General features: G+C 24.6%; 2 protein-coding genes across 2 annotated transcripts; one reads left to right on the top strand and one right to left on the bottom strand.

The window, feature by feature from the left end:
• Window positions 1-5,041: 5,041 nt before the first annotated feature.
• On the top strand, window positions 5,042-5,973 carry LOC112763166 (glutathione S-transferase F9-like). Its single transcript, XM_025808906.2, has 2 exons — window positions 5,042-5,240; window positions 5,740-5,973. The coding sequence occupies exons 1-2, from the start codon at window positions 5,139-5,141 to the stop codon at window positions 5,890-5,892; spliced, it is 255 nt and encodes an 84-aa protein (XP_025664691.1). The 5' UTR covers window positions 5,042-5,138; the 3' UTR covers window positions 5,893-5,973.
• Window positions 5,974-6,169: 196 nt separating this feature from the next.
• LOC112762418 (GDSL esterase/lipase At2g42990) lies at window positions 6,170-12,535 on the bottom strand. Its single transcript, XM_025808254.2, has 3 exons — window positions 12,099-12,535; window positions 11,038-11,530; window positions 6,170-6,454 (listed from the first exon to the last, which is right to left on the bottom strand). The coding sequence occupies exons 1-3, from the start codon at window positions 12,486-12,488 to the stop codon at window positions 6,261-6,263; spliced, it is 1,077 nt and encodes a 358-aa protein (XP_025664039.1). The 5' UTR covers window positions 12,489-12,535; the 3' UTR covers window positions 6,170-6,260.
• Between the last annotated feature and the right edge of the window lie 3,542 nt (window positions 12,536-16,077).

The raw sequence follows: 16,077 nt of genomic DNA, 5'->3' as shown, positions 1-16,077 counted from the left end.
TTCAAAGAAATCAGCGATACGGTGTTGAGTCACAGGCTCCTATTTTAATATTAAGTATATAAAGTAGTCGTAATACTTATTGCTATCAGAGTAGCGCAGCCGGAAGCGTGACATTCGGGTAGTGAGGGTGTTACATGACACATCTTGATTTTTTAAATTACTAATATAAAATATGAATTATAAATTATATATAGAGTGGGAAGGATAGAGAGAAATAGAAAAAAAAGAGAGAGGTAGATAAGATTATATAAGAATGATGTTTACTAATTTTAGAGAAAAATATTTTCTCTAAATTTTAATAAGAGAGTGTCATGTGACACATTTTAGTTATTAAATTAGTTAGTAATATATAAATATAATATATAATATAACTATATTTCAATTTTAGTATTTTAATTTTAATTTTAATTTAATTTAAATACAATTAGAGAATGTTATGTTGTATATTTTGATTGTCAAATTCGTAATTAGTCATTGATAATGATATATAAGAGAGATAGAGTGAGTGAAGGAATGAGATAGATAGAAAAAGGAAGAAAGAAGAGATGAGAGTTCTTTAATTTTGGAGGGAAAAATTTGATTTTAATTACAATGAGAGAGTAATATGTGGCACATTTTGGCCTTAAAATTAGTAATATATAATAGATATAATAGATAATAGATAGATTTAATTAAACTGATTCGATTTCGATTAGACCATTAAATCATTGAATCAGTTATTTGACCGATTTATTGACCAATCTGATTCTCACAACCTTACTTAAGACTCTGACAGTAAAAGAAACAAAACATGTTTAACAAAAAATGTTATTGTGGCATATTATTTAAAAGGTGTAGAAAGTGAAATTGAAATAAAAATCCCTAAAGGATTCAAAATACTTGAAACACATAATTATTTTAGAGATTTATTCAATAAGACTTTAAAAATCATCGTATGAGCCAAAATAATTTGGACTCGTATGGTATAATGGCCTTAGTAAATACTTATTGAAAGATAAATATAAAAATAATTGTTTATGTCCATGTACTTTTTGTAAAAATGTTTGAATTAAAATTTATTATATTTGTTTATTTGATAATTTAAATATCATTGGATCTCTTAAAGAGATCCTAAACACCATGAATTATTGAAAAAGAGAACTTAAAATGAAGGATCTTATTGCGATCAAATTTTTTCTTGACGTACAATTGAATATCCGTGAGACGATGTTATTACTCATTAGTGGTATAATCCTAGTTGAGGCATGTTCACCACTTTGCATGATATAATTTGCTTATATGTTTTGACAAGTGACAACATGTGCTTATGTTTCTTGTTTTAACGAGTGTTTTGAAAAGAAATAAATATATATCTTTTGCATGATTTTATCCTAAATCTTTTGATTGATTATATAGATTAAGGATAACTCATTGCATGATACATGTTTTATGATATAACATTTGGTTTGATGAGTAATTTTGATAGATATCAAAGTTTTGATGAAGATTCGACACAAAAAGTTTTTACCATTTTACTAGAAGTAAAAAGTGGATTCTTACATAAAAATTTATACATCAAATTCAAGTACAAGCTCATTATGGAATCAATCATGCATGCAATGAAGATAAAATGACAAAAATAAGTCCAACAAGAAAAATTTAGTTGTAGGACTTTAGTTTTTACTCGATAAAGGTAAATCAAGTTTACCGAATATTTTTTGAAATAAAATATTTTTTTGTTTTTACAGAAAAATAATTCTAGAATTATATCTTAGAACCCAATTTTTTTAGGGGACAAGCTCACCGTGTCCCTCAGTAAATTTTGTCAAATTCATAAGGTTCGTCGTACCTTCGGTGAACTTCAAATGCTTCAATTTCACAATCACTTCTTTCTTAGTGTTGGAGAGCACCATTCTACACTATTACTCTCTGCATGCATATGCCACGTACAATTAAACAAATAACAACTTAAACATACAATTTCATCTCAGTTTTTCTCATGAGTTTTTAAGAGTACGTATTCTTAAAAGTACTAATGTAAAAGTACACAAATGTAATGTCATTTCTAAATATGGCTTGATCTTGTATACTCCTCAAACGGAGACCATGTTTGTTGTGTATTCAGTATTCAACTCCTAGCTTCCTTTCTCACTCAAACTAAACTAGATTTTTTTAGAATTAAGAGTGTTGGTCATAGTATATGTTCTTCCCAAATTGGAGGCACGGAAACTTTGAAGTTCGCAGTAAGTTTTTTAGTGAAGTTCGCTGAGGGATTCGACAAACTTTGGTCAATATGCTGAGTTCGCAAATGGACACAGCAAACTTGTCCTCCACCCAAAAAAATTTAGATCCTGGGATATAATCCCAAATTTATTTTTATATGGAAATAAAAAAATTTTTAATTTTATTTGAGAAAAAATTTTAAGTTTATCTCTTAAGTTAAAATCATATTTTATCAAAGTTAAAATGATTTTCAATCAGTAATTTTCAAAATTCTTGAATTATGGAAGGTGTGGAACGTTTTATATATAATGATCATAATCTGATTTTGATAGATTATGGAGGATATATAGAACCTAACCTAATCATAACTAAGATACCAAAGTTCGAAATTTGAATTTTGAAGCAATTTACACATATAGAATTGACCTCTATGTTATTATTGAGGATCAATCCTCACATGTTAGCTAACCCAAAAATTTAAATTTTGTTCTGTGAGGATTGATTCTTATAGTAAAGGTTGGGATCAAGCTTATATGTTCAAAAGACACAAAGACCTTACCAAAAACGTATTTTCTTGACCAATAGACTTTTTCCAAGAACGTATTTTCTTGACCAATAGGCTTTTTCCATCTATTCCCAACGTATATAAGAGTTTAGAGGCCTATAAATAAAGGTTCATGTGAATGTTTTTAATACACTACATTTTTCATATCTATATGCTATTATAGTGATCAAAAATTCAAATTTCATGAGTTTTTAAAGAGATTCTTATCAAAATTTGAGAGATAACTTTGAAATTACTCATAGTGATTAATTTATAACTATATACTCTTTTAAGAGTTTGCATAATCTGAGTTTTATCTTTTCACATTGTGAAAGAATAATTATATAGCTTTTTATTTAAAATATGATTCTCTAAATAGTGAGGTTAGTTATACTTGTACTTATACACTATAGTCAATAAAAATACCAAGAGTTATATACACACTCAAGACAAAACGCTTTAAGTTGTAAATGTCAATTTGCATGGAGTAATCAATTAAACTTTCAACTAATATTTGACATGTCAAAATTTATAGTTTATATACACTTAAAATATAAGTAAAAATAGTAAATTTTTCACAAGTATGAGCATATAAAGTTTATTATAGTGAAGAGTTACTGTCATTATTGGATTAAATATATACTTAATCTGTGTTATTATAAATTTGATTAAGACTATCTGGATTTTAAGATAATAAAAAAAGAGAATAGATAATAGAATAATAGATAGATTAATTTATTAACTTTTTAGGTTTTTAGTTTCTTCTCTCAAAACTAATATCTCACTTTGTTTTGGATTTTTATTGGAAAATTTCACGCTTCTAGACTTCTAGTATTGTAGTGTAGACCCGATGTGTCTTTATTTATTTATTTATATATTTATTTTTACTTTTAATAAAAAAAATTTATTAAAAAAATATAATAATCAAATTAGTCATTGAAAGATGAGATATTTTTTAAATTCGTTTTTGAAAAATTTTATCAATCAAATTGGTCCTTCAAAAATTATAAATTATTATATTTGTTCTTTAATTATTTCGTTAACAATTTTCATCAACGATTGATGATGTGAATTGTTAATTGATAGCATATATGACATTTAATATGTCTAATTAGACGTTGATCAAATATGTTTATGAAAATCTATCAATTTCGCTACTAAGTATATTAGGAATATAGTTTATGTAATTGGGACAAAAAACTAAATTAATAAAGTTTTATAAGTATATTTTGTCAATATTCAATTACACTTCAGGTATTATATATATTGTCAATTAATATTTTACAACATTAATTATTGACAGAAATTATTAATGGAATAATTAAATAACAAATATGATTAACTTTTAATTTTTGATTGACCAATTTAATTGAAAAAAATTTAACAAGAAATTTTAAAAATGTTTTATCTCTAAAAAACTAATTTAACAATTAATCCTTAAAAAAAAATAAAATATTAGTGAAGAGATATTGTATTTTGGTCAAATTTAAACTGAAAATCAATCAGAATTATATCAAATTAACTTAGTGTCATAACCACTATTATTATGGTCATCTCACACATTTCAAAAGACATCCTATTTAATTATTAGTTATTAATTGTATTTTAATTAAAGTAGGAAAGGGTGGCAATGGAATTTTGGCTGCGTTTATTTCTGCAAACAGAATAAAATAAGACATTGAGAATAGAATAAGATAAGACATTGAGAATAAAATATAAAAGACAAAGACATAAATTTTTGTGTTCTTATATTCTGTTTGGTGATAAATAAGAACAAATTATAGAAATTTAATTTATTCTCATTTTTTTCATTCAAAAAATAAAATAATAAAAAATATAATTATAAAAAATTAATAAAAATAATAAAAAATAAATTATGTCCTTTATTAGTATCTCTTGTTCTTCCTATTAAAATGAATACAAAATATACTAATTTAAATGTTTCTAAACACATTATTTCTATCGATGTCTCGTCTATTAAGCAACCCTTCATATAAAACAAATAGATGGCAATATTCCCCCAAGTCACGGAATCCAATTCTAATTTGATTCGGTAATCTAATTCTCTTTGAACAATTTCCAACAAATTGACTTGATAACTGTTTTGGCCTAAAGGAGCCAGGAGGACACTATAAAGTTGTGCTATCTACATAGTCACACACGGGCGCAGAGCTACATTGTAGCAAGTAGATTTTTTACATGTAAATTATATGTAAATTTTAATTTAGTCCTCCCTTAAAATTTTATTTTAATCTTATTTTATTATATAAATATTTTTTACCTCTCTAATCTTTCATCTAACTCCGCCCCTGCACTCACACCATCCAACATACATAGAATTCCTGAATCTAAACCTTAACCTTGTCCACGAAAAATTCCATAACATCCAAGTATGGTAGTAAAGGTGTATGGTCCAGCTTATGCTTCCCCAAAACGGGTGCTAGTGTGTCTGATTGAGAAACAAGTTGAGTTTGAAACAGTGGATGTTGATCTCTGAGTTCCTCAAGTTGCAGGTCCAACTTCTTCTGATTTTATGTTCTTCTAACCGAACCTCTTTCTGTTTGCTTTATGTGGTTTCAAGATTTCTTCTTTCTTTTTATTTTTTAATTTTATACGGTGTTACCTTTTCTTCTCGTTCTTCCTGTTATTCAAGATGGTGATTATACTCTCTATGGTTAGCTCGCTCAGTCCCTTACAAATTTCGTCAATTTTCCTTTCTCTTTCCTTTCTTAAGTGCCATGCTTAGTAATTTAGTTTTATAAAATTATTTTAGTTGGATGGATGAAAGAAATAAGTGTGGAAATGGTATGGGTGTGCATCAGTTACATGGATGCTAACTTGCTTCTTGAAACTGATGTAGAATCTTTGATTTAAATTCATTCTAATGCACTTTGTGAAACCGAAAAGTACAGAGATCAAGTGACTGAATTGCTAGGAAAGACAATGGCTTGAAGTTGAAGCCCACAATTTCCAACCTCCAATCTACAACTTAGTGGAGATTGGAGAATGTTCTATTTGCCCCAGATGCAAAAGCGGTTCAAGAGAGCGACGAAAAGATTGCCAACGTTCTTGACATTTACGAGGAGAGGTTGTCGAAAGCCAAGTACTTATCAGTTATCACCCAACAATATTTTTTATTAGACTAATCCTAAAAATCAAACATGGTTTATTCTATATTGTACACATTTGGTATAGAATAACACCTAATAAACAAAAAAGTGTCTCTATATGTTTTTTTCAATTTAGATCTGAATTATAGTGCGACTCTTAAAACAAATATTGTAACTTTTGAGAATTACATACAAATTTAAGCACAAACAATATTTTTAACCACAGTAGGATCGGTGACAAATGTCTAACCGAATAGAAAAAATCGTCGCAAAAAATGATGCAAATTAAACAAAAATAATTTTATAGCCGCCGTTTACAAAATTAATAATTTAATCAATTATTGAATAGTGGAATACACCTATAGTATTGAAATTGGAAGGACATATTGGTCTGTTTATTAAAATTAACGGAACTTTGCTAAATATTTTTCAATTAAATAGTTAGAGACTATCTGACTTGTTTTCTCCGAAGGGTGAAAGGCATCCCAAAATACATATTTATTTGCATCTGAGCACGTAAATGGACTTTTTGGGTCGCATAAGTAACTCATCTCAAATCTCCCTGTTCCACAACATCCCACTTGCGCAACCTCAAAACCTGAATATTTTTAAATAGTTACAAATAAATAAATTTGGTCTGATATTTCATTTCATTTAAATAACTGCATTTCACCATGACTTACCAATAAATAAACGAACAAAATAAATGAATTTAGTCTAATATTTCATGTCATTTAAATAACTGCATTTCACCATGGCTGGATATTAATTATTAACGGACTAAGCTTTGATTTTTTTTTTTGGTGACTGGACTAAGCTTTGATTTGTTTTGAAAAGTAGTTTATCAAAGTTTGTTTTTGAAAAATACATTTTTAAAAATTGTAACATATATAAATATAAAGTAAATTTAGATATTTATTAATGTATAATGTTATATTTAGATTTTTTAATTTTAATAAATACAAACTAATTTTATTTTCTCCTTATAAATGCTTTTAAAAGCACCTGTAATATTTAAAAGCTATAAGTATAAGCAAATAATTTTTTATTTATTAAACACAAAACGAAGTGGTTTTAGTTTTGAAAAATAGAAATATCTTTTCAAAAGGTTATATTGAATAAAGCCTAAGTTAGGTGTAGCTGACCATTAAAGATTTAAAATATAATATTTTTAAAAAGGATAAAGTATTATTTTGGTAGAATAATATTTAATTTATTTAAAATTTGTTGAGACTCAAATAAAATATTTAAAATATTAGAGACCAAATTAAAATTTGATTTAAATATTAAGATTTAAAATAGTATTTTATTTTTTGAAAACCTTAATAATATAGAGAAGTAAACTATGAGTTACTAATAATATCTTTGGACTACAATTTCTTAAATCATGCTTTAACCTTACAAAAAGATAATCAACTTTTTTATTTTATTTTTAGTTATGTGCAGTTAGAATCCCAAATCATATTAAAAAACAACTGAACCGTAATATGTCAATTAAATTGTTTTATTTATGGGCTTCAATAAATTAGTCACTGTAAAACATGTGATTTTTTAGTTGATTTTAAAAATTTAGTTTCTATATTTGAAATTCTTCCTATACTATATTTCTAATGAATTAAGGGAAAGGTATATACTATATACAAAGACAGTACACTTGTTTTTTAAGGAGAAAATTGGAACCAAAACAAAATTATATGATCAGACCAAAACTAAAAAACACATATTTTAAAGAGATTAAGAAATGGAAACTTGTTTAAGCGTTTATTATGTATTATTCAAACCATAATAATTGTGGCAATAATATTATTTGAACATTTTTAGTTTTATGCATGCTTTAAAGGCATTTATATATCATGTCCACTTGATTTTGTTTTTATTATTCAAATATTATATTATGTTTTAACTATAATCTTTTAGATAATGCTCTTAATTGAAATGTTGGTGACACATAACCAAATTGACATGTTCTTATTAACACCGAGTGTCCGAGTTTACAAGTCACACACGATGAGGACATAATTTTGAAGTATATTTAAAATATTAATAGTAAAATTGAAATCGAACTTAAAACAAAAAAAATAATTTTATTTTTTGGTAAATTCTTTTTTGGATAAAAGGTATATATTACGACCTGATTTGGTAAAATTTTTTAAAAGATGTTTTTATTGCACAAACATCTCACTTTGTATTTAGTAAATAAAAAAGACATGTATTTGTATTTTTTATTTTGAAAAACTAAAAGTGTTTTTAAAAGCATCTAAAAAGATACTTTTAAATTTAAAGTTAGTTTTTATATTTTTAAAAATAAAATGTCTAATATATATATATATATTGATGAAAATTTATATTTATTATAAATATGCATTACATTTATGCATATTAAAATTATTTTGAATGTTAAAATTACAATTTTTGTACCTTCGACTAATATTTTAAATATATTTTAGGATAACGTATATTTTTTATCCTTACAATTTGCTAAAAATTTTAAAAATAGTCATAAGTTTTATTTTAGAGAAAATTATTTTAAAGGATTGTTAGGAAGATTTAATTATTAAAAAGGACCTTTAATACTAAAATTATTAGGAAGGACCAAATCTTTTTATAATATTTAAGAAGAAAAATCAAATCTTTTTATAAGGAGATAAATATATCATTAACTATTTGTTTATTTATTTTTTATAATCTTTAATATATGTTGTTTGATTCTCAACGTTATATAGATATGTATGAATATTCACTTGGAATTAATTAGTTAATTAATTTATAAAAAATTACTATAAAAGATCGTTAGGAAGATTTAATTATTAAAATACTGATTCTTAACTATTTTTTATTTATTTTTTATAATTTTTATATTAACAATTTTTATTTTTTCTAAAATTTTAGTAATTTTTATTATTTATTTATTTATTTATTTTTTACTTTTATGATCTTTTATTTTTTTTTCGTTAGGTAAAGATCATAAAAATAAAAAAATGAATAAAAATAAATAAATAATTAATAAAAATCACTAAAATTTGAAGAGAACTAAAATTTATCAACATAAAGATTATAAAAAATAAATAAATAATATATTTATTTCCTTATAAAAAGATTTGGTTCGCCTTCTTAAATATTATAAAAAGATTTGGTCCTTCTTAATAATTTTAGTATTAAAGGTCTTTTTTAATAATTAAATCTTCCTAACGGTCTTTTAGAATAATTTTTCCTAAAAATAAATAAATAATTAATAAAAATTACTAAAATTTTAAGAGAACTAAAATTTATCAACATAAAGATTATAAAAAATAATTAAAAATATATTTATTTCTTTATAAAAAGATTTGGTTCGCCTTCTTAAATATTATAAAAAGATTTAGCCCTTTTTTATAATTTTAGTATTAAAGGTCCTTTTTAATAATTAAATCTTCCTAACGATCCTTTAGAATAATTTTTCCTTTATTTTATTTCAATTTTGTCCAAAAAATTTTCGATTTGCATCAAATATACCCCTGACAGCTAATTTTTCAAAAAATTTAGGAGCAATTCAGCAACAATTTTTCAAAAACAACCATCCGAGATAATTATCATATATTATTGCTGGATTAGTCCTAAAATATTTTAAAATTTAATTATCAAGGGTATATTTGACAATAAAAAATTTTTGAAAAAAAATAAAACTTAGAGATATTTTTAAAACTTTTGACAAATTTCAAGGACAAAAAATATACTTTACCCTATATTTCAATTATAACACTTAGGAGTGGAAACAGACCAGATTAGACCAGACTTTGCTCTTAACAGGTCAGGTATGTCATGTAGTTAATTGGTTTAAGTTTAGCCTGCTTATAGACTTTTTTTTTTAAATACTAAATTTGGCTTATTATTCAGTCTGGCATAACTTGAAATCTGTTAAAAGACCTAACAATTTTTTTATAAAAATAAAAATATTTAAAAAAATTATTTAAAAAAACTATTTTTTAATTAAAATTTTTATATGTAATATATCATATTTAATATTTATAAGAATTTTTAAAATTTTAAAATATTTAAAATATACAAAAATATTTATAATAAGATATAACAAATTTAAAATATCTAGTAATTTTGTTAATAATAAAAAATTATTTATATATTAATTATATTTTAACATACTGACAGACTAATAAACTTAATCAATGAGTTTGAATTTGACTTATTAATATATTAAGATTTTATAAAAATTGTCTATTTTATAACAAATCAGATCAAATATAAACCAAATTATAAACTCCTAACAAACCACTTGACCTATTTCTATTAACACTAGAAGTTGATAGAGATGATAATTTGTTAGGTTTACTATCACTGATACTAGCATCTTTGTGTTAATTCCCATAATAAAATTGAAACGTATTTGAAATATTAGAAAAAAATTAAAATAAATGATATGATAAATTAAAAGTCATTTTAAACCTTTTAAAAATTTTAGGAAATAAAAAATAATACTTTATTCTTTATAATTGTAGTATTTTATGTCAACATTAATGACAAAAAAAATTACTGGATGGATATGTTTGAATTCTATTTATAAGATAGAAATATATAGATAACATTAAGATTTTATATTTAATTTTTTTAAATGATCACTATTTGTTAAAATACACAATTTTTTTTATAAGAACAAATCATCTGTTTGATCTATTTTTATTTTTGAAACATTTGAATACCTAAATGTAAATATAAAAACCCAAGGAAATATTCAATCTTCATACATTTTTCAATTTTTTTGAAATATTTGCCATTTAAAAAAATACAATTGCTAAAACAAATTCACTTAGTGGGAAATTACCAAATTTAAATGATAAAAAGATCTATTTTTGTAAGGAAGTTTTTCAAACATTGCATAGAAATCTAATATTTAAAATCATTTTTCAAGTATATCTTTTTATTTTTAGTGCATTTTATCAAGCTAAATATTATATTTGATGGGACAAAATATCAATTTTTTTAATTCTTTTCAAAATTGTTTTATTAAAATTGAATTTTTTTAGGTTAAAATAATAATTTACTTTTCTAATGCAGAAGCATAATCCAAGCTCAATTACTTTCTCAATTTGAGGAAAAAAAGAGATGAATATACTTGAGATAAAAAGAAAAAAAAAATAGCTATAAACTTTACAAGGATAGCTAATAAATAATAATTGATAATGGACTTACCAAAACGAGAAGGCTGTGTAACAATCTGCAATAGGATATCATATGCATTTGCATCAACTAATTGAAGCCCAGGAAGGTCCTTGTTAAGTTTACTCACTAACCATCCTAATTTACCATTAAATTCCAAAGCCACGTTATTGTATTCTTCCACGCAACCATGAAATTCCATAATGTTTATAGCTCTTTCCAATGGCAAACACCCCATAGGAGGCAACCCTGTCAGAGAAATTTTTCTTGCTCCAAGATGATAAATTTCCTTAAAAAAATTCTCTGCTAGTCCAATTAGAAAATCCTCGTATTGTTGAACTTCTTTGAATTGGCACCTACGTTGAGGGAGTGTGTAATAGTTCTCTAGAAAATCATTTGTACCTATGCTAACCAAATATAATGCTTCTTTGAATATCTCATTAGCTTTCTCCTCGCCAAGATGTGTCCTTAATTTTCTTTGGTACTCTTTGTAGTACTCAACTTCTTTCCACAGAGGTATCACATCCTGTGAAATAATATAAAATAATTAAACTCCCATTTAAAAATAATGGCTTTAGTAATTTTAAAAAAAAAAATTAACTATTATGCACTAAGTGTATTAGTTCAACTTTGCTTTATAAAGGAGTTTTTCCTTGTAATACATAGCAATTAACAATAAGTTTTTTATTTAGAAATACAATTTTTAAGATAGGAAAAAAATTAGTGTTGTTTAAATGAGATTTGTTAAAATTTTGTCAAAATATTTCAATTTAAAAAAAATCAGGGTATCTTTCTTTAATTTAGAGTCTCATGAGTTATTTTATTGAAATACAAATTTTTGGATATAGAAATGATAGTTTGCTGATTGGACTACAGTCAGATACATATTCATACCATAGATATGATACAAAAAGATTCTACTGTTACATCTATTACAAAAAATTCACGAATATTATTTTTATTCGTTCTTTATCTATATCTCTCTGCCCTTTCGCTCTTAATTTGAAGTTTTATTTCTTTTGATAGCAATACATTTACTAAGAGTAATTTCTAGTGCAAAATATATAAGAGTGAAAGTAGTAACACACACTTACAACAACATTTGAAGTAGCATTGTCAAATCCAGTTCCAGCAGATGCAAAACAAACACCATTAGCAAAGTCTGAAATACTATAAGACGGATCTAAGTATGCTGGAACAGTTGGCATAAGACCAAAGGCCTCAGAGATAAAATCAGGGGCAATTTTTCCATTTGAGAATCTTCCTGTTGGGTTTCCATCAGGAAAATCACGCCCATATGGCTCAAAGTTGCTCCTTGCAATTGTTGGAATGAAGTTGTTGTTACCAGAATCAACTGATGAGTCTCCAAACACTATTATTGCTGGAACCTTGTTTTTGTTGTAATTATTATTATTGGCACTGCTGCTATGTAAAAGGAAATGAATTTGAAACAAAAATAATGAATAACATAAAATTTTTTCCATGATAATAATGTTGGTTATCTTTTTGTGACAGAAATCCTATAATGAGTGCAGAATACTGCAGATAGAGAGGTACCTGTGACAGGTATGCTATTTATTGAGGAGGAGAGGTTGTTGTTTTTTTTAATAAGAGGGAAAAAACGTTAACTATTACAAATTAACAGTTGCAATAAGAAAATCGTCTCACAGTGGATAACTTTTATAAATTGTAGATTTAGTCTTGAAAAAATAAGTGTTAATTAGTTAGTCACTTTATCGTATACTAATTAGAATATAAATTAATTTAGCTAAAAACTAAAAATCTAAAATAAGATTTATTAAGTGGTTAACTTTATGTACTCTTTATCTATCTCCACTACAAAATTAGTTATAGCCACACATTAAAAAATTAGAGGAAAAAAAAAAAAAAGGAAGAGATACAGATATGGCTAACTCCAATTCAATATCAAACACAGTGTATACCTTTAATTTACAAGTAAGTATTTACTCTTTTTTTTAATATTTTGTTTTATAAATAAATTTTGATAAAATTAGAAAACTAATTAATAATTAGTATATATGGGAATGAATATTGTCACTGTTATTGATGAGAAAAAAAAAAACGACGAGACAAGTGGAAATGAAAGATAATAATAAAATGATAGTTGGACAGTAATTTTTTACTAGATTTTTAAAAAATTTATTCTTAACAATTTAGGTTTTAATAATGTCATTTTAAATAGAAAATTAAATAAAAATATGTTTATGATTCAACCATTAGGTTTTCATCAGTTTGGCACTTTTAATTATTTTCTTGAGATTGAAGCAACTAAATTAGGGCTCATCCTAAACGCTCCTTGCTAAGTATGGAGTGCTGCACACCTTATAAATTCATAAATCTGAACTCTTCATTTATTATATTTTATTTGAATGGTCTGGATTTAAAAAGGTAACCTGTTAATCAGGTTAATCATTTTTTGATAAGTTTTAGATTTTTTTTTGTAAGTCTCAAGTATTGGGCTGAAGTTCAAAATAAAAAAATAGTATATAAATATTAAAAACAACATGTCTGTAAAAAAAATTATTGGACTTTAGAATTAAAATAAATAATACATAAAAAATAAGTTGAAAATTCATGTACTAAATCTAGAAAAAAAGATATATTAGAATCTTAAAAAAATAATATTAAATATATATTATGTATATAATATTAAAATTTAAATAAATTTTGTTTTGTGTGAAATAAAATTATAATATTAAATATAAACACAATGCTAAAAAATTTTGTGTTATATATATATATTATGTATATAATATTAAAATTTAAATAAATTTTGTTTTATATGAAATAAAATTATAATATTAAATATAAACACAATGATAAAAAATTTTGTGTTATATATATATAATTTTATTTTGTGAGAAACAAAATTAAAACATTAAATATGAATAGAATGATAAAAGATTTTGTATTATACTAATTTAATTAAAAAAACATATATACAACGTAAAAAGCAAACAAACATATAATAATTTTATTTTGTGCGAAACAAAAATTCATATAAGTTTTTATTAACAATTTTTTTATTGAAATATGTCATTTTACTATATTTATAATATATTATTTGGAATAATTATATTATTTTAGTTAATATATATTATTTAAAAAAAAATATTTAAAATTTATTATTTTGTATTAAGAATATTATTAAAAATATATTATTAGTTTTTCTTAAAATAATACTTTTTTTTTCTTTGGTTCAAATACTATGACAATAAATTTTTTTACGTAACTGCGTCTACTCAATAAATATTATATTCATTTATTTCTATATTCTATGTAAAATAAATAATTAATGTTTAAAAAAGTAAATAAAAAAAGTATTTTTTTACCAACTCTTAGGTGAATATAGAGACTATGTCATTTGAACTATAACTCGTTGGCAAAGAAAGAAATACTCTTAATTATATATTAAATAAAATAATTATTTATTAGGCTCATTCTTATACAAATAAAAATTTTTCTTAGTTTTATATATGTAATATTTTATACCAATTAGCTTCAAAATTTAATTATTTTTTGAATAAATTAATAAAAATAATACAAATAATTGTTTAAATATAATTGTATTTTAATTTTTCATTCTATTACGTACACGTTGAGGATAAGTTGAAATTAAAGATAATGGACTTGTTGTAACTGTCATGTATTTTGTGCTTTGATTGCATTGTCATCTGAGAATCATGGCGCCTTCATGGAGACCGGGTTCTTCTACAGAATCAGTTTTACGTTTGGAGTCAGCAGCGGCGATAGACAGCGTCTTCCTTTTCTGTGGCAGCAATTTTTCGGGCTTTGAAGGTCCATTTATGGTAGATGTGGAATGGGGTGGGTTCAAGAACGTCAAAATCTGTGGCTAGACAGAACAATAGTGGAAGTACCTGCTAGCAAACAAAACAATGAAAATGCTTGAAGACATCACATCAACAATAACAGAATAACGGAGGAAGTCGATCAAATTTTTCTGAGTACTTTTCTGGTGTAAAGATAGTCCTGTGTTAAACGAGCGAATTAGTTTTTTTGTTAGTGCCGGTTTGTTTGTTTAGCCCATGACAAAAAAAAAAAAAACAATAATAAATAAATTTAATTTACCTAATTACTTTTGATAGCAGGTTAACTTTTAAAGAGTGCTGCACTCCCTACTTTGCCTAGAGTGCACATAGAGTGCTGCATACCTTGTGAATTCGTAAATTTGAACTCTTAATTTATTATATTTTATTTGAATGGTTTGGATTTAAAAAAAGTAACCTGTTAATCAGGTTAATCATTTTTTGATAAGTTTAACCAATTACATCATCTAATAAGATCTCACAATCGTGTTTGTTTTAAATAAATGTATTTAATTAATGAATAATCCATTAAACATTCATTGAAAATCATTCAAGCATATCCTGAGTGCTGGCCAAATTTCGGCTAATCCTATCATATTTGAGATAGAGTTAATCAACAAAAATTGAAAAATTGTCCATGCTACAGGAATTCACGAGGTAGCTGATATCTACACAAAACTTATATCTTTTGCTACTTTTGATAGATTCGTAAATTAAAGGTCATTCTTCACAAATCTTCCTTGATTTTAAGGGGACTGATAAGAGAGATGCAATTAATGAAGAATCTTCAACTGAATTAGTTAGAATAGGTCAATGATAATTAGTGTTAGTTAGACCTCCCATAGAGTTTGTTATATTCTATATATAGCGGTTTCAGCGGTAGTGTACAAAACAAAATCATAACTCATTTTCTTTGCATTACTTGCATTATAAGAAATTACAATTATCTAATCTCTTTTTACTATTAGTTCAAGAACTTCAATAAATTTAAATGTTAATATCAAATGTTTCAAGGGAAATTTTGTTATTTGAAAATTAAGGATAATTAGTTGAATGTTGAGACAATTGGTCAAGGTCGAAGAAATGAAAAAATTATCTATGGATATGAGCATTTTGGCTAAAGACAAGTTGTCCCTCAAAAGATTTAAGAAGCAATCCACATATTTTTTTGGATAAGAATGAAGATTTGAGCCCAAAGCAACAACCAAAGTACATGAAAACTTGA

The sequence above is a fragment of the Arachis hypogaea genome, chromosome 17, assembly GCF_003086295.3.
Source record: "Arachis hypogaea cultivar Tifrunner chromosome 17, arahy.Tifrunner.gnm2.J5K5, whole genome shotgun sequence".
Classification (NCBI taxonomy): Eukaryota; Viridiplantae; Streptophyta; class Magnoliopsida; order Fabales; family Fabaceae; genus Arachis; species Arachis hypogaea.
Note: the sequence above shows the minus strand (reverse complement) of the source record. Positions and strands in the feature narration are given on the sequence as shown.

Excerpts from the sequence above, each read along its gene's own strand:
- LOC112763166 (XM_025808906.2), top strand. The coding sequence starts at position 5,139 with ATGGTAGTAAAGGTGTATGGTCCAGCTTATGCTTCCCCAAAACGGGTG. Across the intron at positions 5,241-5,739 it reads AAACAGTGGATGTTGATCTC|TGGAGATTGGAGAATGTTCT; the intron begins TGAGTTCCTCAA and ends TCTACAACTTAG.
- LOC112762418 (XM_025808254.2), bottom strand. The coding sequence starts at position 12,488 with ATGGAAAAAATTTTATGTTATTCATTATTTTTGTTTCAAATTCATTTC. Across the intron at positions 11,531-12,098 it reads ATGCTACTTCAAATGTTGTT|GATGTGATACCTCTGTGGAA; the intron begins GTAAGTGTGTGT and ends ATTATTTCACAG. Across the intron at positions 6,455-11,037 it reads TACACAGCCTTCTCGTTTTG|GTTTTGAGGTTGCGCAAGTG; the intron begins GTAAGTCCATTA and ends AAAAATATTCAG.